General features: G+C 41.1%; 1 protein-coding gene across 2 annotated transcripts in view; it reads left to right on the top strand.

The window, feature by feature from the left end:
• Window positions 1–7,126: 7,126 nt before the first annotated feature.
• LOC127627671 (potassium/sodium hyperpolarization-activated cyclic nucleotide-gated channel 1) overlaps window positions 7,127–25,655 on the top strand; it is a 133,725-nt gene continuing 115,196 nt past the window's right edge. For both annotated transcript variants that reach the window (XM_052104155.1, XM_052104156.1), the window contains exons 1-2: window positions 7,127–7,556; window positions 19,416–19,839. In XM_052104155.1, the coding sequence (XP_051960115.1) occupies window positions 7,201–7,556; window positions 19,416–19,839 (780 nt within the window). In that variant the 5' untranslated portion in view covers window positions 7,127–7,200. The remainder of the gene's footprint in view (window positions 7,557–19,415; window positions 19,840–25,655) is intronic.

Here is a 25,655-nt window from a genome sequence, read left to right as displayed (position 1 = left end):
AGCCAGTGGTACCCGCAGTGGTTTGGGTCGGCGAGTTCCTCTGCAGAACTGCGACCCACGAGGGCTAGGGAGGAGTCAACCAGTGTCCCAACCTGGGATCTCCTGGGAAAGAAGGCGCACTTTTTCCCCTGGTTAGGGGGAAGGGCGCTGGGTGCAAGCGATTCACCCGGTCAGATCGTGGACGTGCCACCGAGTTCTACGGGCTCGGTGCCTGAGAGAACACGGGACGATACTGACTCAACTCGGAGATTGTAGAATCTCACAAAAGTGTTAGGTGTTGCCCAGCCCGCTGCTCTACAAATGTCAGCTAGGGCAGTGCCCCTAGCCAGTGCCCACGAGGACGCAACAGCAGGGCAGTCTTGAGAGAGAGGGCCCTGAGTCCAACTGAGTCAAGCGGCTCGAAGGGGGGTCTCCGGAGTCCCATAAGGACGACCGAGAGATCCCAGGAGGGAAACAGGTTAGGCCGGGAGGGAGTCATCCTCCGGGCACCTTTTAGGAACCTGACGATTAAGTTGTGCTTACCAAGAGACTTGCCGTCTACCGTGTCGTGGTGGGCAACATACACCTTGAGGGTGGAGGGGGACAGCCTCCTCTCTAGCCTCTCCTGAAGAAACGCGAGCACTGACCTAACTGCGCACTTCTGCGGGTCTTCGGCTCGGGAAGAACACCAGTCCGCGAACAGACGCCACTTCAGAAAGATGCCTGGTCGAAGAGGCTCTGGCTTGGTTAATAGTGTCTATGACGGCCGAAGGTAGGCCGGCTAGATCCTCCGCGTCCTGTCCAGGGACCAGACGTGGAGATTCCAGAGGTCTGGATGCGGATGCCAGAGTGTGCCCCGTCCCTGAGAAAGAAGGTCCTTCCTCAGGGGAATTCGCCAGGGAGGGGCTGTCATGAGGAGCGTGATATCCGAAAACCACGTCCGGTTGGGCCAGTAGGGGGCCACCAGAGTGACTTGTCCTCCCTGACCTTGCATAGCACCTGTGCAAGAAGGCTCACTGGGGGAAAAGCGTACTTGCGCAGCCCCGCGGGCCAGCTGTGCACCAGAGCATCTGTCCCAAGGGGAGCCTCTGTGAGGGCATACCAGAGCGGACAGTGGGAGGTTTCCTGGGAGGCAAACAGGTCTACCTGGGCCTTGCCGAACCTGTCCCAAATCAGCTGGACCGATTGGGGGTGGAGCCTCCACTCTCCGCCGGGCAAGTTTTTCCTTGACAGCGCGTCCGCTATCACATTGAGGTTGCCGGGGATGTGAGTGGTGCGCAGTGACTCCAGTCGCTGCTGACTCCAAAGGAGGAGACGACGGGCGAGCTGTGACATGTGGAGGGAGCGTACTCCGCCGGTTTATGTAGGCCACCACCGTGGTGCTGTCTGTCCAGACTAGGACATGCTTGCCACGAATCAACGGAAGAAATTTCTTCAGGGCAAGAGAAATGGCCAGCAGCTCTAGGCAGTTGATGTGCCAGCTCAGCGGGCCTCGGTTCCACCGGCCTGCGGCTGCTCGCCCGTTGCACACGGCGCCCCAACCCAATTTGGAGGTGTCGGTTGTAACCAGAACGCGACGGGACACCTGCTGCAAGGGTACTCCTGCCCGTAGAAAGCAGAGGTCTGTCCAGGGTTTGAAGGTTTGGCGGCAGGCAGAGGTAACTTCCACGCCGTGCGTGCCGTGGCGCCATGCTCGTCTCGGGACTCGAGTCTGGAGCCAATGCTGAAGTGGTCTCATATGCATCAACCCCAGTGGCGCGGCCGCCGCGGAGGATGCCATATGCCCCAGGATTCGTTGGAAACGTTTCAAAGGGACCACGGTGCCTGGTTCGAAAGAAGCGAGGCATTCCAGCACTGATTGAGCACGCTCGTTGGAGAGACGTGCTGTCATTGAGACTGAGTCTAACTCCAAACCGAGAAAAGAGATGCTCTGGACCGGGGTGAGCTTGCTCTTTTCCCAGTTGACCTGAAACCCTAAATGGCCGAGATGCTCGAGCACCTGGTCTCTGTGTGCGCATAGTAATTCCTGCGAGGAGGCCAGAATGAGCCAATCGTCGAGGTAATTGAGTATGCGTATGCCCGCTCCTCGTAGCGGGGCAAGAGCCGCCTCTGCGACCTTCGTGAAGACGCGAGGGGACAGAGACAGGCTGAAGGGGAGGACTTTGTACTGATACGTCTGGCCGTCGAACGCGAACCGCAGAAAGGGTTGATTTCGAGGGCGAATTGAGACGTGGAAGTACGCGTCCTTCAGGTCCATCGCTGCGAACCAATCTAGATGCCGGCCGCCAGATAGAATTTGTTTCTGGGTGAGCATTTTGAACGGGAGTTTGGACAAGGTGCGATTGAAAACTCGCAAGTCCAAGATCGGTCGTACGCCGCCGCCTTTCTTGGGTACAACGAAGTAAGGGCTGTAGAAATCGTTCTTCGTTTCGGTTGGAGGGACAGCCTCTATCGCGTCCTTGATTAAAAGGGAGGCGATTTCTTCGCGCAGGGACTGAGCGTGTCTGTCGTGCACTGCGGAGAAGTGAACGCCCACGAGGGGGCGGAGACCTGGCGTAACCGAGTCGAATGGTCTGGTGCAGCCAGCATGACGGGCTGGACAGTGAGAGCCACGCCTCTAAGCTCCGTGTTAGGGGCACCAAGGGGACGAGTATTTTGGACGTCCCCGGCGGGGCTTCGCAGCGGTGCGGAACAGGTAACGTGGCGTCGGGAGGCACTGCAGCGTCCCGAGGCTCTGGTGCTGAGAATAAACTCAAAGCACTTACCTGGCTCCGCGCACCCGGCAGGGGGCGGGTTCGTGACTGAGGAGGAGGTCTGCTGGCATCCTCTGGACTCGTCTGAACCGGCCGGCTGGGGAACAGTCGTGGGGCTGAGGGCGGGGACACAGCGTCCAGGAAGCCGGGACTGTTGAGGCCTGAAAGCAGAGTGCCGTGAGAACGGCATTTGCGGGCCAGGTGACCCAGAGACAACAAGGAAATAGCTCTATAGTGTGTAAAGAATTTAACAAAAAATAAATTCTCCTTCCGGCCCTCCACCGGGGAACGGAGTGGTCTTACCAGCTCCGGAGCTACTGTCTCGGTCTCTGGGTTGGTCATCTCAGGGGCCTGGGAGCCTTCTGGGTCCACAAGGGGGCCGTGAGACGATGGGCGTCCAACTTCTGCGGGGAGCTCGACGCTGGGGCTGAGAGCTGGGCCCACTCACTTAGTTGAGGCGGAGCACCACTTTCTTTCTTCCTTGAAAGCCGCAGGAGGGCGCCCTCGGCGAGCAGACAGGGCATGGCCCCTGGCGGCAGGTTTGCGTTAGGGCAGGATGTGTGAAAATAGCCTTCGTCTGTTTCTTCACCACTGAGGACTGCCTTTTTGGGCGAAGTCATCACGCGGCGTCCCCGAATGGACGGAACTGGGAGACGGGGGCGTTTGAGAAAGCGTGCTTTGTCTGCCTCCTGTACTGCCTGTCCATCATTGCTTTTCTGGACCACGGAGTGTCCATCGCCTGTTTGAGTGCAGTTCCTTAAGCATGTCAAAAACAGGACTACCCAAGTGCAGATTTTGGAGTGCCCTGGCCCGGTGGACTTGCAGGAGGGGGCCATGTTGTGCAGGGGGGAGCGGTCAGGGACCGTTCTACCACCGAGGGTAGCGAGAGCTGAGGAGCGAGGAAGCTGGGCTTGCTCAGCTCGTCATGCACGTCCGGGAAGGGGCCCGGGGGGAGCGGCTGTGAGCGGCGCACATGCCCGCGGAACCAATTAAGCCCGGGGAAGCATAGCGGACCTTCGTGCGTCAGGCTCAGACCGGGCGGGGACCCAAAGGTGGCGGCCCAGGCGAGTTAACCGCATCCGGCGCCGCTGTTACGCTCTCCGATGTAGCGGTGATGTCATCATCCAATGCCAGGGAGCTCGAGGGACCGGACGGCAGGCCGTTAAGCCGGCCGCACTAATCCAGAGCTCGCGGGAAGCCGGCAAGCGTGCCGGGGAGGCGGGAGGTTTCGAGGGGATTTACCCGCGAAAGCGCCCGTTATTCTCCCCAGATCATTCTCCATCGCCACGGCGCCTGCCTCAATCCCATAGGAAGGAGGTGAGGCGCGGGGCGGCTGAAGTGGCTCTCTCACTACAAGAGAAAGCAGGGATCGCAATGCTGCCGCGGTTATGTTCTCGCGACTGAAAACATAACCCATTGGAGAGAATGCTCATCCCGAGCTCGGATGGAAACAAGCAAGCGTGCCGGGAGGTGGGGGTTTCGAGGGGTTCACCCGGCGAAAACGGAGCCCGTCATTGTCCCCAGATCGTTTTTATCGCCCGCGGCTCCTGCTTCAATCCCGTAGGAAGGAGGCGAGGCGCGGGGGGCGGCTGAAGCGTTTTTTTCTCACTACAAGAAAAAGCCTACGACCGCAATGCTGTCATGGTTATGTTCTCGCACTGAGAACATAGACCATTCATAAAAACGCTGCCTGCGTGTGATCGCAACCCAGGAATGCAAGGCAGTTTTTATGGCCGTCAGAGGTGGGGAGAATCAACGCATCCAGAAACTACACAGAGGCGGAAAACCGTCTTTAAAAAGACGTGTCCTGAGAAGGACATTCAACGCCACTGTGTTTTTGCTCTTTTAGAGGAAATTACTCTTTTAAATAAAATCACTCTTTTATGAATGAAAGAACTCGTGAGAGATCTTTCTTATCTGCAACTGTCGATGCGCTCAGGGGCAGGAAGTGCACAGTCGTGCAAACAGGAGAAAGCCGCTGTTGTGCGCCGTAGAATCCAACAGCATGCAGCAGAGGATAGCAGGAACTTGGTGTGTAAAACGCAGCAGTCTGCAAACACGACCATCGGCTCCGAAGAAATTTTCTGAATGAACTCCCGTATTTGCGCCGCTTAAATACCCGTATGTCCGGGGGCGGGACATGCAAATACTGGTTGCCAACTCTCATTGGCCTTTTTTCATAGTTCAGAGGTGAATATCGGCGCTCAAGAGAGACCCCTAGTGTCGCTTCTCTGACACAACGTGGAGAGAGCGACAGAAGGGGAACTGTAGTGGCTAAGGTATTTGCTGGAAATGTAGTTGCTATGGTAAAATTTAATAAGGAAAGGTGTAAATTGCAATGTTAGATTTACTTAATATGTATGTATAATTTTTGCATTACAATTTTTAAGTTGTGGTCATTTATGTCAGCATAACTAGAAAACATTTGTTAGATATACACAAATGTATCAGTTCATTCAACTTTATTTACTCATAAAAGGTACAGTATGTCACACAAATAAGATTTAACAACTAATAGCACATTGTTTCAAATTCAATTTAATATGATTATGTTTACCTCATTTAATTTGCTCAAAAGATGATAATGACTGTGGTCAGCCATTAAACTTGATTACCCAAAGAAGTGATACATCTGCACTTCAGATATGTACATTCACATGTGCCAAGAAAAATTACATGGATTGAACAGGATCCAGCTTCACCAAAGAATCACCCTAATAGTGACTTTACCCAAAACAACTAATTACAGTAAAATAACATCATTAACACATCAAAGAGCTGAAATCTCTATGCATTCTTAATAAAAACGAATTAAATGGCCCAATAAAATCATTTTCACAAAACAAACATGCTTAAATTATACAAGCACAAGGGCTTATGGGTATTCCCCACAATCTCAGTTCTTTCCTTGAGTTTATATTACTTAAAATCTTAATTTCATCTAAATTATTCTTGGGAAATGGATTGAAATCAATTGCATGAGCTGACATTTAAAGACAAAATCCAAAAATGTCATGTTTAAATACTGTGTTATATTCATTGTATGCATTTAGGGACATTTATTAAAGTATGGGGACATTAATTAAACTGTAACTTTTTGCATGGTCCATAAAGTGCACCTTCTCACATTCCTTGCAAATGATGTCAGAGCACTCCCAATGAAAGCTATATTTTGGGAAAACTATCAGTTCAAGGTCAGTGTTTATGGTGGCAATAGGATCCGTTCTCTCATGGTTGAAAGACTGAGAATAAAGCAAGTTTGAAAGATATGAAAGAGTAGTTAGTCATACATCTTTAGCTTTTTATATCTCTAATACAAAATATTTTATAATACAAGTTTTATTATTTTGAGAACTCAAATGTTAAATACGTTTTGTGAACTGATTCTGCACACATTTTGTTTGAATAATCATCTGATTTGTGCCATCAAGTTCCAAATAAAAAGAGACAATAATCAAATCAGATTAAGTACTTTCATTTGCAAAGTATTTAATTCACTGGATTAGCAAATCATAGACATTACCAAATGGATATCAAAATACTGTATAAACAATTGTATCATTGGATTTCCACTAAAATTAACTATATTGTGATAAACAGACACACACACACACACACACATATATATATATATATATATATACATAAATTGGATTGGATTTGTAACACTTTAAAAAAGAGTTGAAATCATCACCATTAAATAACTATATTAGTTCATGAACTAACAATGAACAATAATTGTAAAGCACTTATTAATCTTGATTAATGTTAATATCATAACAAGTACTAATACATTTTTAAATAAAAAGTTGTATACGTTAACAAGTTGATGCATTATGAACTAACAGTTATTACTCTTATTATGATTTTTATAAATGAACATTAACCAAGATTAATAAATGCTGCTAAAAACATTATTCATTCATGAGCATTAACTACTGTTAACAAATAGAACCTTATTGTAAAGTGCTCCCTATATAGTTGTTGTCATACCGCCCACCTCTATAAGATTTGTAATAGATGTCCACATAGATTTAAGTCTTTTCATAATAGCTCCTAGTGTCATTTCAATTCAGATCTTTCCATAATATAAATGTAAACATGCCGTTCCCAAATGCTTTACATAACCCATATTGCATCAGCAAAATCACGTTCAAATTGCATTCCTCTGGCACCCTTCTCAGTCTTGAAACAGATTCATGCAGCGCATTATGTATGGATACGCATTGCACGTGCTCTGACTGAACTGTCCACACGGCCCGCGCCCAATCCCGACAGTAGATGGCAGCAGCCCAAGAAACCCGATCCCGTCTTGTTCACCACATCTCTGCCTCCCTTAGTTGTGCAGCAGCAATCGCACTGGAGGCAGGACGTCAAATGAAACAGAAGAGCCGCCAGCAGCTGCTCCTCTCGAGTTTTACGCGTAGCCTGTCCTCCGCACCCGGAGACAGCACGTTTTGAAACCGCCATGGAAGACAAATCCAACTCGTTCTCGAGCAACAAAGAGGAGAAAGCGGACGAGAATAATGTGTTCCAGAGGCAAGACTCGATCTTGAAGAACAGCATGGGGAGCCAGAATATGAAGGACCACGGCAACTCAGTGGGTGTCAAGGGGGACCGGGAGGAATCCATGGTCGGTTTTGACGATATAGACGCTGCGTCGCGGCAACATGGGTTTATGCAGCGGCAGTTTGGAGCGATGATGCAGCCTGGGGTGAATAAGTTCTCCTTGCGGATGTTCGGGAGTCAGAAAGCCGTGGAGAAGGAGCAGGAGAGAGTCCAGACGGCGGGATATTGGATCATTCACCCGTATAGTGATTTTAGGTAAGGAGTCTGGAAAGTCACCTTTCGCACCACACTGTGCTGTCCAAACACACGCTCATCCATGCCAATCAGAGGTGCTTTTGCCATCATTTTCCGTGGCGTTTCGGGGAGCCAGTGCCTGACAGCACGCAATGCCCTTGGCGTGAGTAGGGGTGAATGTCATCTTGGTGAATAAACGGCACAGGACGTGCCATCATTGGGAATTCTGTGTTGTATAAGATATGTGATGCACCAATGTTTGGCATTGTAAACACAAAGCTGCAATGAGGGTGGCTGCAAGATCACAAATGATGGAATCCATAGACTGTTCTGTGGCATAAACACTCGGATTACTCTATTGTTTTAGCTCGTTGGGCTGCATGATCCCGTGCGGAACTCACCAGGTAACAACCCATGCCAATTTTAGCGCTGGGACAGTTGATCTAAAGCAGTTTAACGATAATCGCGTTAGACAGGTGAATGAAAGGGATTGGCAAACCCAGTGGCCCTCAGAAGAATCTTTTATGTTCAATTTGACTTGCATATCAGAGATGGAAAAATGTAATAATTTCAAATAAGACTTGGATACTATGGATAAAGGCTATAAGGCTTAATATTTAAACCTGAAATAAATAGGTAGTTAGGAGGTGGTTAATGTGAATTATTACATAACCAAAACAATAATAATTATCAAAAGTTATTTCATTTTCTTGTACACCAATGGGAGTTGGTAAGCCCCCTTGAGGGTTTGAAGACTCCTCAGTCATTATGCCTTGATCCATCCATCCATCCATCCATCCATCCATCCATCCATCCATCCATCCATCCATCCATCCATCCATCTATCTATCTATCTATCTATCTATCTATCTATCTATCTATCTATCTATCTATCTATCTATCTATCTATCTATACTAACTGTATATATTTATAACATGTTTGTAGGGCAACAACACAGTATATGTTATAAGATTAAACCGACAATCTTAAGGATTTCAGATGTTCTATCTTGTGTTTAAACACATGATTCGCATTTAGATGTTTAGGGTGTAAATTCATTTTTAAACGTATGACATGATTGAAAAAACTGAAAGAAAGAAAAAACATATAGCCTACTTCAAAATGGAGGCTTGTTTTATGCATAAATTATCAGAATTATTGTTTCAAATAAGTAGTTAGGAGGTGGTTAGTGTGAATTATTTAATAACCAAAACACTAATAATTTTCAAAAGTAATTTCATTTTCTTGTACACCAGTGTGATTTGGTAAGACTTGAGGGTTTGTGCATTGGCGCCCCTCTCTCTCTCTCTCTCTCTCTCTCTCTCTCTCTCTCTCTCTCTCTCTCTCTCTGCCGTTGTGCGCGCGGATAGGTGACAAGGCACCTCACGTGCTCGATTTGCCCTGGCAACTCCGCACGAGTGCGGCACGCAGAGTTCTTTGCGAACATGCATTTCACTTCCCATCTGACCTGTAACGCGCCACTCTCCATGGTGCTGAAATCAAAATCTCCTCGAGGTACATGCATGGGGAGGAACACTATACGCACAAGGTTATTAGCTCGACTCCTACCTGTCTTCCTGCGTTATTTATTCAATGTTCTTGATATACATCAAATATTTCGTTACCCATGCAAAGGCACTACCCAAGCCATTGAGATCCTAAACCAGATGATGTTTTAATACTATTTGACATTTAGATTATGCTTTTATGCATCAAAATCATTATGCTTACAGTACACTCATTAAAAGGACAATCTCCCTGGAGCATCCTGGGGTTAAGTGTTTTGCTCAAAGGCACAATGGTGATAATTCATGGGTCCATGGGCTATTTTTTTAGGATGCACCAGTGGCAGCCATTGCTCACTTGGTGCCCTAGGTGAAATATGACTAAAGGGAGAAAAATAACAACTAATTAGTTCTACACATAGACTCTGCATCCGATATGTTAGTCTTTTGGTGCAGTTTCTGTTTAGCATTCAAGAGGACCCCTGTTCATTTCCCAACCTAATGAATATTTTAAATAAACCAAGCAAAATTACAACTGAGCTTGACAGCCAATGAACATCATGCATTTCATTAGGGAAAAAATTAGGTTGGAAGGACATGAGAATGGGCGGATATTAAACTTTAAGTTTAAATCAAAAGATCTTTGGTGGATGCGACTCCATTTAATTGACCAAAGTTAGACATGTGAATGGGTGATTTTTGCCTCAGCCTTTGAAAGAAACACTTTTTTTTTTTTTAACCTTCTCTAATTGTATCAACTCAATTATCAAAAATATTCAGTTTATTTTATTATTATTATATATTTCATAAAATTATTATTATAAAAAACAATACATTTGTATTATAAAAAATCCTAAATTGGCATGATGCATCTGCATTGACCAGCCCTTGTGGGGTACAACCTCTCAGTTGTCAGCCCAGATCTTTAAACACTAGGTTGCATCACTCATCGAACAGATCAGAACAGTTTGTGTAAAGCCCTCGAACATCAGAGCAGGGATGAGAGAAGGTGAGATCGGATTAGATGTCCAACACATGCTGAATGAGCTTAACATTGCTCTGAAAGCTGTGATGTAACATGATTGACCTTTCTGTCATAATGCACAAAGGACAAGGCTGCTTAGAGTTAAACTAGCTCGAAACAATTTATTCACTGGATACATTTTGGATTGCTACTTTTGAAATATCAATAATTAAATATAAATATTTTTTTATGATAAAAAACTTTAGGCAAATGTGAAAAATGTTGCATAGTGAGGATTTCTTATAAAATAATGCTATGAATAGTTTTAATTAATCAGTTAATGTCATGCAAAGCCCAGTAAACATAAAAAAAGGCTAAATAAATATTTGGTGTGACCACCTTTGCTTTCAAAACAACACCAATACACCTAGGTATACCTGGACACAGTTAGGCAGATAGGATGTTCCAAGCTTCTTGGAGAATTCACCACAGTTATTCTTCTATCTATTCAGACTGCCTCAATTGCTACTGTCTCTTGTAATCCCAGACTAACTTAATGTTCAGTGGGGGGCTCTGTGTGCGTCATGCCATCTGTTGCAGGGCTCACTGTTCTTCTATTCAATTCTATCTGCAAAAGGAATTTTTGGGAGTCTAAAATGTATATCTCTGATAGACACACTAAAGATGAAGATATAAATAACCATCTTAAGACAAATGTTTTTGTGTAACATCTTATTTGCATGGTACTGTACGTCCTCCTATCCCTTAATTTTTATTGGACAGACTTAGATTGGTGGATGGCCTTTCGTTCATAGAAAATGCTTTGTAACAGTTTATGAGCAGGTAAAAGGCTTCAAGTCGTTATTTAACTGAATGAATTTGATTGGCTAATACCTTCATAGCATTCTTAGATGACCATACTTCAGTTCTGCATGTGGTACACCTGATTTTGAGCATTTAATCAGCCTTGCCAAATGGGCTTTACATCATAGAGAGAAACATAGAGGGCAAAACAGGTGAGGATGCAAGATATGGAGAGGAGGAGGTTGATAGCAAGAAAAATCGAGTGATGTAAATGAGGAGAAAGGGAGAAAATGAGGGATAGGCAAAGAACAAGCTATAGACAGTCATCATCACCTTTAATGACCGAAAGCCTGGACCGTGTGACTATTCTACACCTCCGTAATTCACTGACGCACTGGCTACGCTTGGCAGACTTTACTGTTTTCTGCTCTTTAACAATGTCATTCCTTTTCTTACCCACACATGGGACTGCTCTTTTGTGAATAACAGTTGCTGGTTGTTTCTTCAACTATGGGTACTGTTCGACGTTTAGAATGTCAGTTCCCTTTAAACACACTTTTCGCACTCTCACTAGTTTATTTTATTTGTCTACTAACAATGTCAGACAGTGGATAATCATGCATTACAGAAGAAGTCTTTCACTTTTGCCTTTTTCTTCTTCTTTTGCTTTAACCAACAAATGTCATCAAATAATCTCAAATCAGCAGTCCTTCTCCTGCTGAAATTACATTTAATATAACTCACTACTTTGTCTTTCTAAAGATAATTTAATATCATAGCTAATATTTTATATATCCTAAATAAAGTTTAATAAATGTGGTTTATAAATAAATTTGGTTTTACTCTTTGTTTAGATAATAATGGCTATAAAACTTTAATGATTCATATTTTTGTGATAGATTTTTAATAAAAAAATGTAGTAAAAGAAATAATTATTTTAAAAGGCATATTAAGTAAAATACATCTATCTATCTATCTATCTATCTATCTATCTATCTATCTATCTATCTATCTATCTATCTATCTATCTATCTATCTATCTATCTATCTATCTGTCTGTCTGTCTGTCTGTCTGTCTGTCTGTCTGTCTGTCTGTCTGTCTGTCTGTCTGTCTGTCTACCTTTAAGCCAAATAGAGCTGAAATGTGTCTATAAAAATCATATACATCTGGGATGGCTTAAAGGTAAGTAAATCATGAGAGGATTCTAATTTTTGGGTGAACTAACCCTTTCACTTCAATAGCATCTTTGCATCTGAGGCTGTCATTCTGTCTTAAATCTCCTTTTGTGGAATAAAAACAGTCATATGAGTTTGGATAAAACAACACGAGGACATAAACCATCCCTATATTATAAATCAACTCTTGGAATTAAAAGTCCCCATGGTTGAAGAAACATCCTACTGTTATGAAAATATGAAATGGCCCCCCATTGCTCAATACAGCCATGAATTTTTTATGTAGTAATAAACAAGCAACATCATGTGAGTGACATCAGCTTTCCCATGTGCTGTTTTGGCTCTGGAGCATCAAGGAAACCAAATATCCAGAGATATCTCATTGCGTGGGGTGTTTAAAAATTAATAGGATGTTAGTAATATTATTTATATATTGTTTTCAAAAAGGGCTCATGCTTGACTTGATTTGACCAGAGCCCCTTTGTCATCGTCTTTTCACGCATGAGTCGGTCATGTTTTTCTTTTATCGGTCCTCCATATTATATGTCATCTGTCTCATGCTTTCCCTGTTTGTCTCTGGTCACAATTCTTCAGTGGGGAAAGAAAAATCTGAAAGATCTCCAGGCATAGCGTCACATTCCCAGAATTCCTTTACCGTTTCACCGGGTGGCTCAGTTTTTTTCTCATTTCCCATTTTCCTTCTTAGTGGCAGGATTTATCAGGTAATGGATGAGCTTGGGTCAAATCTATGGCTTATAAATCCATCAAACAGGTTGTCAAATAGCAGGATTTGTATGTGAGCAGATTCCTTCTCCACACCAAACAGCCTCTGATTTCTAAACCCAGATTAATTTAGGGGCATGCAAGTTTGTCTTGCATTATTGATGCTTTTTGCTGTTGCTTTTGGAGGCTTGTCTTAAAGATGAGTCCCAATGTCTAATGAAGGTCTTTGTGAGAGCGTGTCTCACTTTTTCCAATCTGATGCCCCCTGGTACTCTTAAAATAGCCTAACAATGTATTTTTGTATATATACAAAAATTATTTGTAGTGCAATGCAGAACGCCCAGTTTGTTAATGCAATATGACTGCAGAGAATATAAAGTCCACCCCAAAATAAACTGATTTACTCACATATGTTGTTCCAAACCCATATTACTTTCTTTCCTCGGATGGGGGGGTATACTGCCTAACATCATCTTTTGTGTTTTGCTGTGAAGTCAGATGAGTTTGGGACAACATGATAAGTAGATGGTAAGTAAATAATGACAGAAATGTATTTTTTGGGTAAAGGAATTGTCTGGTGACCATAATTAAGTTCCACACTGCGGTGAGGTTCTTGCAGAAGCAGAGTTAAAAAGAATAGAGCATCAGAGCATGTATATCACTTGTGTTGGGGTCATGTCCTTTATTCTTGTTTTTACTATTCACCAGTGGGACAGATGGTCACATGGCAACCATCCCACCTCCGACAATGCAGTCTGTCTATCATTCAGTCGTCAAGGCTACAGTTACAAAAGCAAAACCGCCTGTCAAGGCCCTTTTAATATAAATGCCTCAATTTATGCGATACTTTAACAAACCCAGCCATATTGCAACCAATACAGTGGCATAGCTAAGGGTGGGCTGGGGTGGGCCCAGAATATTAGAGATCATTCTTTGACTTCAAATATATATTTATAAAATAGTTTTAAAAAATGCACAAATTCTGATTTCGGAAAGCGTGAATAACTATGTGAATGCATCGCTTCTCTGCTATTCAGAAAAATTTGGTTAAAAATAAATTGGCCCATCCATTTTCATTGAGGCCCACCCAAAAGTAATTTCCTAACTACACCCTTGAAGCATCATAATAAACTGCTTAAAGAAATAATTCCATATATTACAGTTGAGAGTGTATGCTATTAAAAGCAGTAGCAGAAAGAACATATATATATAAACAAATACAATGTCATTGTTGAGGGCAGTTTACAAAAAATTGCTAATATTTCTTAAAAAAAATAACTGACACCAATCAGGTTAAACTGTTAAAAGTCCACATTAACCCTTAAAAGTATGGGAAGTTCACCAGACACCAGTCTTTTGAGACCTGGCACTTATATCTATCACAAATTGATCTACAAAATGCCCAGATAGTGTCACATTTTCAAAATATTTTCAAGACAATTAGAAAACAATAGAAAAAAAATATTTTGATGTGTTATTTTTCATATATCAAAATGCAACAAATCAGGAATAGAATTCATTACTTTCACACTGAACTTTCATGAGACACAAGTGGTTGTCAAACACATATTGAGCTACACATAACACATAAGCTACACATAAAATATGCATAAGCTACACAATAGTTACACAACTATTTTCTCAGGCACTTATTGAGTCTAAATAGATGCACATCTTACATACGTTCAGTAGTACACCCAAATGACAATAGTCATATCATCCTGTTCATTTGTTATACTTGCTATATTTTACTTCCACGTTGTTTCTTCATCAAATAGCAATGTCAAATGTAAATCAAGTCAATCACTGAAACATCAGCATCACATTGAGTAAGAAATAGCATGTTGATTTGTTATTGTACAGAAAATCTATGTGATATAGTGTTCATTTGTGTGAATATAGTAAAAGAAATAGATATCCTTCAATATTAAACGTTTTTAGAAATGAAATAATCATAAAAATAAAATTTCAGGAAGTGTAAAAAAAAACAAATGGCACTCTTACCTATCTAGGGTCTCTATTGATCCCAGTTACAGGGGTTGGAATAAGGTCCCGGGGCACTAAAGACCCGAGGTATGCGTTTAAGGGTTGTTGTTTTCACATTCGCAAAGTCATTGTTTTCGGAACGGAGAACGTTTTCTTTTGGTGGAGGAAAACAGCGTTCCAGTGTGGATAACAGGCATAAACGTAGCAAAATCAATGCTTTTTCAAACTAAATGTATTACGCCACATCCACGCAAAGTTTAAACCCTCAGTTTTCAGTTTTCTAATGTCATTGGTTTCCAAAGTATGGAAATGGTTATGGTGAACGTTTTCGATAGTCACCATTTTCAGTGGAGGAAAATGTAGTTCTAGTGAGGCGTAAACGTAACAAAATGAATGCGTTTTAAAACTAAAACATATTAGCGTGGACGTGGCCTGTGCTTCTGCTTTACAACTGCAAGATGACAAAACATTGCTATGGTTACCGCTACATCAGTTATTTCAATTTCAGGTGTGACTCCAATATTTTGCACACACAAATTGATCATTTAATTTAATTCCTACATTTACATGCATCCCCAAAACTCTGCAGTATGGACATTGCTTTAGACACCTTCCTAAAGTAAAAATAACCAACGTGGATATTATTTTAATCAAAGATAGTCGTTTACACCAAAGCACAGAAATTACTTGATACTGGATCAGTAGATATTTTTAAAGCAAGGCCAGAGAGCTTTTTTTCATTTACAGGGATCCATTACAGCCAAGTACATTGGCCACATTGGAGGCACCATCCAGGGGTTGGCATGAGATAGGATATTTGAAAGCATCTATTTTAGTTTGTGGATGTGTGCCGTTATCAGTGGCCAGGACATTTTGTCTGGCTTACAAGACACAAGAGCAACATTAATGCATTTACGGCATGTGTGTGTGTGTGTACTCTGAGGTCTGAAAATTTCAGTGTTGCAAAATTCTCTCCTGACTCATGTCTGTTCATGGCAGACATGAAAAATGGCTATTTTTCACATTGCGCTGAGGAAGATTTCTCAACATTGTAGGTGGTATGAGTAATACCACCAGTGTAGCAGTGTTCACTAATTACTTAAATTGTGTTTGGTTTGGCTTGTTTTCAAACATTATATTAGCAGTTTTGAATGATAATAGACATTTAGAAGTCTTGAATAGATGTGCTTAATAGACATCAAGACACTAGAAGCAATTTCATTTATGGGCTTTTTTTTTACATGTAACAAAACGTCAAGAATCTAGTCTGTAGCCATTTCAGGGACTGGTCACAGCAAAAAAACACTGGATGACATGATAATGGAGGTGGACTGATGTTTCTGTATTTATCAAAAGCTTAATCTTGACTAGTAAATATCAAAACAGTCTACAGGTAATACTACTCTCAGGAAAGATTGGGTGATTTTTACAGCATTTTTTAGTCAGAACAAATTAGCATCAAGGTTGATAAATTATCACTTTTAGTCCTACATTTTCAACGAGGGATAATTCCCCCCCAAAAATTTAAATATGTCATGATTGTTTTGTCATTAACATCCCCATTTTGTTCAAAACCAGTATGAATTTTGTGAGCCATTCTATATATCAATTTATTACACTTTATTAGCTTTAACACTGTGTCCAAACCTGGTGCGAAAAGGCAAAGCAATTCCCGACGACTGCCATCTCATCCTTTGGTAATCCTTTGGTAAATTGGTTTCTTTCCTAACAAGATATTATTTCAATTCCTTGGTTTCCATTTCTGTCTTGTTGCCTTTGTGTAGCCCTGCCCACAGTGAAATAAAATTGTTCAGATTGGCTGTGAATGTGTCACATCACTCATTGTTTTCGCTTTCAGTGTGTACAGAGAAATTACTGCCACACCTGGTTAGGACTCAGAATTATGCTAAGCTAACTACAGTAATGTCGTACATTCATACCCTGTATGGGTTGATCTACATTATGAACTATCACAACTGTGCCCTTGATCAAGACATTAAACTTTAGGTTACTACAGTCCTGAACCCTGTAATAAATAATAAATAGTGTTGCTTTGGATAAAAATGTCAACTAAATAGCTTGTTAGCTAGCTAAGTAGCAATGATCACTGTTTTATATATTTTACAATATAAAGTTTAGTCATTGTTTTCAAAGATGTTGTGTTACAAGATACAAAGTGCTTTAGATAAAAACATCAGCTAAACTAATAGTTATCTAGCTAGTTATGTAGCTAGCAATGAATATTATCTATGCATTATTTTACAAAGTTCAGTCATTGTTTTCTAGGATGTCGCATTACAGTATTTTGAAAAGTGTCCAAGATACAAATTGAGCTGGGAAAAGTTAGCTAGCTAGTGAGTTAGTCAGTAGATAATGAGCACTGTCCTTGCATTATTTTACTAGATAAAGTTCAGTTATTGTTTACCAGGATATTGTGATACCAGTATGTTGCATTTTGACCAAGATACAAACTGCTTTAGAAAAGAGTGGCAGCTAAATATCTGATTTGTTAGCTAAGTTAGTATATAATGTGTGCGGTCACTGCATCATTTTACTAGATATATTTCAATAATTGTTTCCAAGAACATTGAGATACAGTATTGAATTTTGTCAGAGATACAACCCTCTTTGGAAAAAAGAGTCAGCTAAATAACTTGTTAGCCACTCTAGCTTGCTAGTTAGTTAGTAGACAATGAGCACCCTGCTTTATTTTATTAGATAAAGCTAGTTTTCAAGGATGTTGTGATAACAGTATTTAGAATTTGTACCACAATACAAACTGTATTGGAAAAACGTATGAGTTAACTAGTTGGCTAGTTAGTTGGTTAGTACACATTGAACACGGTTACAGCATTATTTTACCAGGTACAGCTCAGTCATTGATTTCAAGGATGTTATAATAACAGTGTTTTGAATTTTGACCAGTATACAAACTGCATTGGAAAGAATTTCCAGCTAAATTACTAGTTAGATAGATAGATAGATGGATGGATGGATGGATGGATGGATGGATGGATGGATGGATGGATGGATGGATGGTTGGTTGGTTGGATGGATGGATGGTTAGTTAGGTTAGTTAGTTAGTTAGTTAGTTAGTTAGTTAGTTAGCTAAATAACAAGTAAGCAGACTAGTTAATTAGTAGAAAATGAATAGTGTACCTTCCTGTATTATTTTACCAGATAAAGTTCAGTCATTGTTTTCAAGTGTGTTGTGGTACTTTGGGGAAAAAAGGGGTAAACTTAATGACTTGTTAACTAACTAGCTAGCTTGCTAGACAATAAGCATATTCCTTCCGTTATTTTACTAGATAAATTCAGTCATTGTTTTTAAGGAGATTGGGATACAGTATTCATAAATTTGTCAAATGAACGAATAGTCATTTCTGGACTCAACAGACCACTTGTGGCACTACAATAGCAAACACCTTGAAACAGCCTCTGCCTTTCCATTCACCTCTATGGTGACTATGTGTTTTCAAACACAAGCTAATTCTTGTGGATCCAAGTGCTGCTCTCTCAGCAATTACAACCTGTACCTTTAATTAGCCTTCTGTGTATCTTACAAGCAAAGCAGAATGTCGTACACAGATGCTGGTAAACACACTACATGGCACAGAAGCAAGGGTAACCCTCTTATGTTACAATCTCCCTCCTTTATTTTCTGTCCTCTGGCTTCTTGCCTCCTCATCTAGAGAGCAAAGTGTCAAGCCACACAGCACTGTTTGAGAGCAGCAATCCAGCAGGAAGAGTTGGCGGTGATATCAAAAGAGACGGGGAAATGAGCTCTAGTGCATCATGTGTGGACTGCAGGGGTGAGCTGCACTGAGCTGAAGGGTGTGCGTTAGACAGCATCCAGAGAATCATCGCTGATATCTGAGTGCATTCAGAATGAGGGCATTTCAGCAGAAAAGAGCAGGAATTTAATCTTTCCAGTCTGGCTATATCATAGTGTCTTGTTGAATAGGCCCAGTGTTGTTTGCTTTCAGAATAATATCAACATGAAAGGGAATTTAAAATGCTTCTGGAGCACTTGTTGTGGGTTCAAGCGATAGTTCACGCAAAAATGATTTTCTGTCATCATTTATTATCAAAAAATCGACCCACCAAGCCTTCCTTGCTAGAAAGACCAGCATGTATTTCCATGCTGGTCCAGGAAGGTGTATGCTTTTTTAGCATGTGAATCAACATAGCCTCGTCTTTACATTTACATTTATTCACTTGGCAGATGTCCAATGCGACTTAGGAGCCGTTCACGCTGAACACATTTTTGCATCCATCTGTGCTATTTTCAGTTGTTTTCTATGTAAATATGCTATATGGACGTATTTGACCATTGCACCATGTCTCACACATCTTGTGGATCTAGTTTTCTTTGCACAAGAACACAGTCAGTCTAAACAGCCTCTTACAGTGTATTTAAGATATGTGTTTTACCACTATGTGCGTTCCCTGGTAATTGAACCAAAGACTGTGGCATTGCTAACACCTTTCTCTACTAGTTGAATTAAAGAAACTTCTTTCTGGTAGTTTCTGAAGCTAGTTGGCCAAAGAAGTATTGCTGGTTAAGCTAGTTAAGAACCCGTTTGGAGACACCAGAATCAAAAACACAACATTTGCAGGTCTTTTCAACAGTGTTTTATTATGATCTCAGCTAAAAGAGCAAATGCTTTCACCTTCAAATGGTTCCACTTTAACTTGTCGCTGTTTGTCTTCTCCTGCAGGTTCTACTGGGACTTGATAATGCTCATCATGATGATGGGGAATCTTATTATCATTCCTGTGGGAATTACCTTCTTTTCCGAACAAACCACGACCACCTGGCTTGTCTTCAACGTGGCCTCTGACACCATCTTCCTGGTGGACCTGGTCATGAACTTCCGAACGGGAATTGTGAATGAAGAGAGCTCAGAGATCATCCTGGACCCGAAGGTCATTAAGATGAACTACCTGAAAAGCTGGTTCGTGGTGGACTTCCTCTCCTCCATCCCGGTGGATTATATCTTTCTAATAGTGGAGAAAGGTTTCGATTCTGAGGTCTACAAGACGGCCCGGGCGCTACGTATCGTACGGTTCACCAAAATCCTCAGCTTGCTACGTCTGCTCAGGCTTTCACGCCTCATCAGATACATCCACCAGTGGGAGGAGGTGAGGGGACAGTGTGTGTGTGTGTGTGTGTGAGTGATGCGATTGCAAACTATGATGCAGATGGCCTTTAGTAACACATCTTGGACTTGTTAGCTTTGAATTTGAAGCAAGCTCAGGAATGAACGAAAGTTGATGTTATTTGACATTGTAAGTGTTTAGGTGTGTGCGCATGTCTGAGACACAACTGACCCAAGGCGCTTTGAGCTCAGGTGTTGTTCTGCAGCACAGGTCCTTTCAGAACCTCTGACGCATGCTCTTTAAAGGTGAAGAAACTCATTTTGGGGCTAAGGTAAGTATATCTACCATTAGCCCTTGGCGACACCTCAAGAGCTGCATCGGTAAGAGGAACCAATCTCTTTAACATGGCTAGAACAGATGAGAACTATTAACTGCCTCAGTATTTATGCTAGAGCACTTCTCTCCCACCTCTGTCTGAGACACCCCAAGCTAAAATACAGAACATTAATCTTCAAGTGACGCATTCGGTTTGCACACCCTCCCCATCTGGTTGGCTTCACTAGAGCATTGTTGCTCTAAAAGCAATTTAAGGGCACTTTCAACAGAAAAGTATTGCATGCCTTCCTTCAAACCCATTATTATTGTCTGCCAATCGTAAAAATGTGATGGCTTATGTTACGAAAATTACTGTTAGGAAACATTTCCGATTTCCTTAATATCTCAATTGTTTCTCCTAGACACCTCTGAGATTGGATGGAGACCAAATTGAGAGCATTAAAGGAATATTCTGGGTTCAATACAAGTTAAGCTCAATTGACAGAATTTGTGTCATAATGTTGACTGCCAAAAAAAAAATCTTTCTACTCTTCCTTACTTTTCATTAAAAAAAAACAATCATCAAGGTTACAGTCAGGCATTTACAATGGAAGTGAATGGGGTCATTCTTTTGAGGGTTTATAGGCAGAAATGTAAAGCTTATAATTTTATTAAAGAACTTCCATGAATTCTTCTGTTAAAACTTGTGTATTAGTTTAGCAGTAAAGTTATTTAAATTGTAATTTTTGAAGCAGACTACTAACTTACCGGGGTTACAGGTTTTACGTTGTCATTGCAATGAAGTTGTAAAATTGGAAATAGCTTTAGCCATTTCATAATGCTAAAATCATGTTAACACATTGTTATCTTACATGTGTCTCCTCTAGATTTCAATATGGAGTACTTTTTTTTTCATTAAAATCTTCCAGACCAAATTATCTGATGCTAATCATATTGTTTTATAGATCTATACTATAGGCCTACTTTGACAACACTTGTTTCTATTTGAACTTCTAAGGAATTTTAGGAGAAACATCTGATAAAAAGTTTATAATTAAATTAAACATAATCCAGAACCCCACTAAGGTCTCCTGAGCTATGAAAGAGCAATTTCTGAGCAATAACATTTTCCTCCGCAAAAGCAATTTCAGGTGACTTTCATCAGAAAAAAAAGACATGTTTCCCATCTGACCTACTATTATCATCAGCCAATCTTACTATAAATTACAGTTCAGGTTACAGAAGTTAACCCAATTCAACAACCCTCGGTTTCTTGCTGTTGCAATAAAGGAAGAACAGATTACTAGGCTTAAAATGTAGTGAGCTGTCAAGATAGCATAACTATGCTGCCTTCTAAAATGCCTTTTTTCCCATGCAATGCTGCACAACAGGATAATTAGCAAGCCAGTTTAGGCTGGTTTAAACTGGAATTTTCAGCAGGGATTTTAATGCTTAGTAGAGTATTGTGTTAGCTTAGCAATATGCTAATGTCAGACTCTATTGGAATCAATTGTGAGTTAAATCACCTGTGTACTTCACGTGAAGGGGTGCTGTTTGTGTGGTGCACTAGTTAGGATGCTTTAAATGGCAGCTTCTGAAAGTATGTAAGCAATAGACAGCAAGATCGTGCGCTAGGTTTTGGAACAGAGCCCTTGTTTTGGTGGCCTGCATGTCATTAATCTCTTAAAGTAAGTTCATGTAATGTTCAGCTGGCAGCCACCCAAGTCAGTGCAGATACAGAGTCCTGTGAGTAGGCGAATCAAAATGTTTTGATCAGTCCTAATTGTAATAAAAATTTACCTCTCAGTAAGAATTAAACGAAGTAATGCAGCCAGCAGTAATCAGGGTTGATTATTATTGTTTTCTGCTGCTGATCTACGGTTGTATTGGCTAAGACAGGGACTCCATTAACATTATTGTTTGCATGTGTTAGGTGAATATATTAAATACTGTACATTTACTGATCGAAGAACTTACCATTTTTAAATTTTAAGTAAATGTGTGTGGCAGTTGCCCATGGAGAACTTGCTGCGGATTCTAAGGTGTTTTCAGTTATTTTTCTATGTTGCTATACAATTACTAGTGTGTTCTGTTTTGTTGCCATGACATTACAGTGGGGTTTCTAAGGTGTTTTAAGTGTTTTCTATGTTTCTATGCAGTTGCAAGAGTGTTCTGGGTAGTTGCTATGGCATTGCAATATGATTTCTAAGGTGTTAGAGTGTTTATTTGTAGTGTTTTTATGTTGTTATACAGTTGCTATGGTGTTTTGGGTGGCTGCTTGGGTGTTGCTGGGTGGCTGCTTAGGTGTTGTGGGAGGTAGCTAGGTGGTTACTTACTGGCCCAAGTAAGAAGAGACCATCCCCAAGTCTCATTAGCCACTTATCCACTATTGGGCCAAATGAGGGCATGCCAGTGCCTGCCAGGGCCAGTTGCGTTCCCACTCTCACTTCTGGGGCTTCATTGTGCCTCCATGGGGCTTTGCGGTGGGGATTGAGGCGGGTTCAATTTCAAAGTTTGAGTTTCGCCGAACTTCCCAGGTTGTGTATCCAGTGCACGACGGTAAAAAAAAGAAATATTTTAAATGCGGGCACAGTACAAATCTGTTAATATACCCAATATACAAAGCGGTACCCAAAGAAATTGCTTTCCATAGTTTGGCAAACATTCATAGATGGTGTGCTGGGACATCGTCCCACTGTTTGTGGAGACACTACTTGGGACACCATGGCAGTTACAGTCAGTGAGTTGCCAACGCTAACTTATCTTGCTGTTTACATTCTATAAAACTCGAGATTCTAGATAACATGATACCTCAGCTTGAGCTTCCCTCTTGCTTGTGAAATGGTCGGGGTATGTGACGTTGGCCTATTAAGGGCGGGTCTTTGGGCAAATCTGCAGAGTTATTGGCCCGATGGTGGGAATGCAGACCGATTTTGGTCTTGCGGCTCAGGCTATTGGCTCTGGCTGACCAGTTGATAGCCCTGGCTCGTACTCACCTGATAATGGAAATAATATTGTTGTCTCTAGATATGGCTTGGTTCCCACCTTCAATGTAAGTATATGTGATCTTTTTCAGGCGAAATTGTGAAATCAAATCGCTTTCTGACAATTTAAACATCTAAAACATTGCAGCATGATTTTCTGTAAATCTGCTTTGAAACAATGTGGATTGTGAAAAGCACTATACAAATAAAAATGACTTGACTAGACTAGACTTAAAAAGTAATTTCACATCTCTCCTCAATAAGCAGCCAGATTTGAGGTGTCATTCATATTCGTAGCACAAACCGCTTTTGTTCAGATCCCTCACCCTAGTTAGAGCAACTAATTAAGTTCCTCTGAAAATTTTGATTCAGAACTGTAGGCTAAATCGAGCTACAGGCTTTACCAAGCACTTATTTACGGCATCCCCAGAAGCATCCACATTATACACACAATTTCTCCTCCATAAAACCCCACTGAGGCATTCTGGGTAATGACTGTCAGCACTGTATCTCTCTCACTCTCTTTCATTCTCTCTCATCTCTCTGCAGTTTTGTTTCTCTATATCAATGCCATATTTGACGATTTTCTCTTTGTGAATCAAAAGATGCTGTTTGCATATTTATAAAGACATATATAGTGGTGTTCTAAAGTCTGAGTTTACATGTAAAAAATGCATCTATTTTAATACAGTTTTTGTTCATTGCAAATTCCATTGTCACAGCTTAGCAATTTGAGTGAAAATGATGTGAGTTTCTTAGTATTTGGTATGTCCCTCTTTTGCTTTAAGGACAGCATGCGCTTAAGATGTTATGGACTCTACTGGTTTGTGCAAAACCTGACGATCCATGTTATCCAGCATTATTTGAGAATTTTCCAAGGTGCATCTTATCTTTTTTAAGAGCATGTGGCTTTGATACAAAGGAGTTAATATGATCAATTACCACTTGAAATGAATACCAATACGCTAATATCTACCAAAAATGCTAATAAAAAAATAGGGCTGTCAATCTATTAAAATATTTAATCCAATTAATTACACGGTGTGTCGATTAATTAATCAAATTAATCACAATTAATCGCATATATAATTAGTTGCTGAGAAACCCCCTCAAATAACAATATTTGAATATATGATGATAAAATAATAATAAATAGTTATATTTAAATAATTACAAACAATATATACAGCATATATATATATATATATATATATATATATATATATATATACACACACACACACACACACACACACACAGTATATATGCATATCTAGTACATATATTATCGCATATTTATTCACACTCAGGCAACAATAAACCTCTTCTCCCTCCACCCCTCCCTTCTCAGAGAGATGTTGCAGGGGTGGAGTGTTTACTCCCGACCTGGGGTTGCACTCCTGGCACATGCTGTGCCTGAGCAGAGATTTCGGGGTTTGCCATCTCTGTCTGACTGCACACAGAGGCTTATCTCCTTCCTTGAGCAGGTCTGTGCGCTCTATACCTCACCATATATGCCTCTATGGAATTACCGCCATGTTGAAGTAAAGGCACAGCAAGGTGATCATCTCACACGCTGCTGCGATGTGAGTTAGCATGTGGATCACGCTGCTGCAGTGTGTCATGGTGCAGAGCCTAAATGTGCTTTAAGGAAAACTGGAGTGAGAACAAGAGGCCACCACAGCAGAGCATGCTATATGGTGGAGCTCGAAGGGTTCATAGAAAAATGTTGATTACATAGGTATGCTCACGTGAATCTACTTCTCTGTCTCTGTGTTATATACTTACTCCCTTTCTCTTCCTATTATCTAGCATTCTATCTTTTTTATATTTAACCTTGTTTTATCATTCTCTGTCTTTCCCTCTCTTCCTTCCATTTTACTTCCTATCTCACTTCCTCTGTCTGTTTCTCTCTCCATTTCCTCTCATGAGATACCTCAATAGAGGGGGAGGGGAGTTTAAAGTAGTATAGTGCAAATATACTCTCTGATGATGACTTCCACTATATAGAACAAACACAGTATATACAATTTTCATAATCGATCATTGCGGAAATGAACAATCAATTAATTGATTAATCGTTAACATTGATACCGCAAAATGCACGTGGAGAACTCCAAATAATATATGCATGTAGCCTACTGTTTTCATTTTTAATGTATATACTTTTATATACTATAATTTATTTCCCACTTAAAATATTCTTAGTTCAGTGTATTTTAATACATTGAGGTTATGTTTAGTACAAATTTGTGAATTGCTTAATTCCTGTTAATTAATTACTGTTAATAATAACTTGTACACAAGATACATATCTGGGTTCGTTAAAACTTCACATTGTGGATCGTTGGGTATTTCAGACCTTTGGAATTTAAGTGAAAGCATAACATGCTGCGTAAACACAGTAGCCTATATAACCTATATGAGATGTCAGCCGATTATGCCTTTGAGCTTTCCTGGCGATCACTGATGTAATTGTAAGTTGAGATGAAACAAGAACACCAGCAGATCAACAGTGCTTGTTGTCATGTTGTACTTTAACACACTACTAGAGAGAAG

Source organism: Xyrauchen texanus, chromosome 34 (assembly GCF_025860055.1).
Source record: "Xyrauchen texanus isolate HMW12.3.18 chromosome 34, RBS_HiC_50CHRs, whole genome shotgun sequence".
Classification (NCBI taxonomy): domain Eukaryota; kingdom Metazoa; phylum Chordata; class Actinopteri; order Cypriniformes; family Catostomidae; genus Xyrauchen; species Xyrauchen texanus.
Note: the sequence above shows the minus strand (reverse complement) of the source record. Positions and strands in the feature narration are given on the sequence as shown.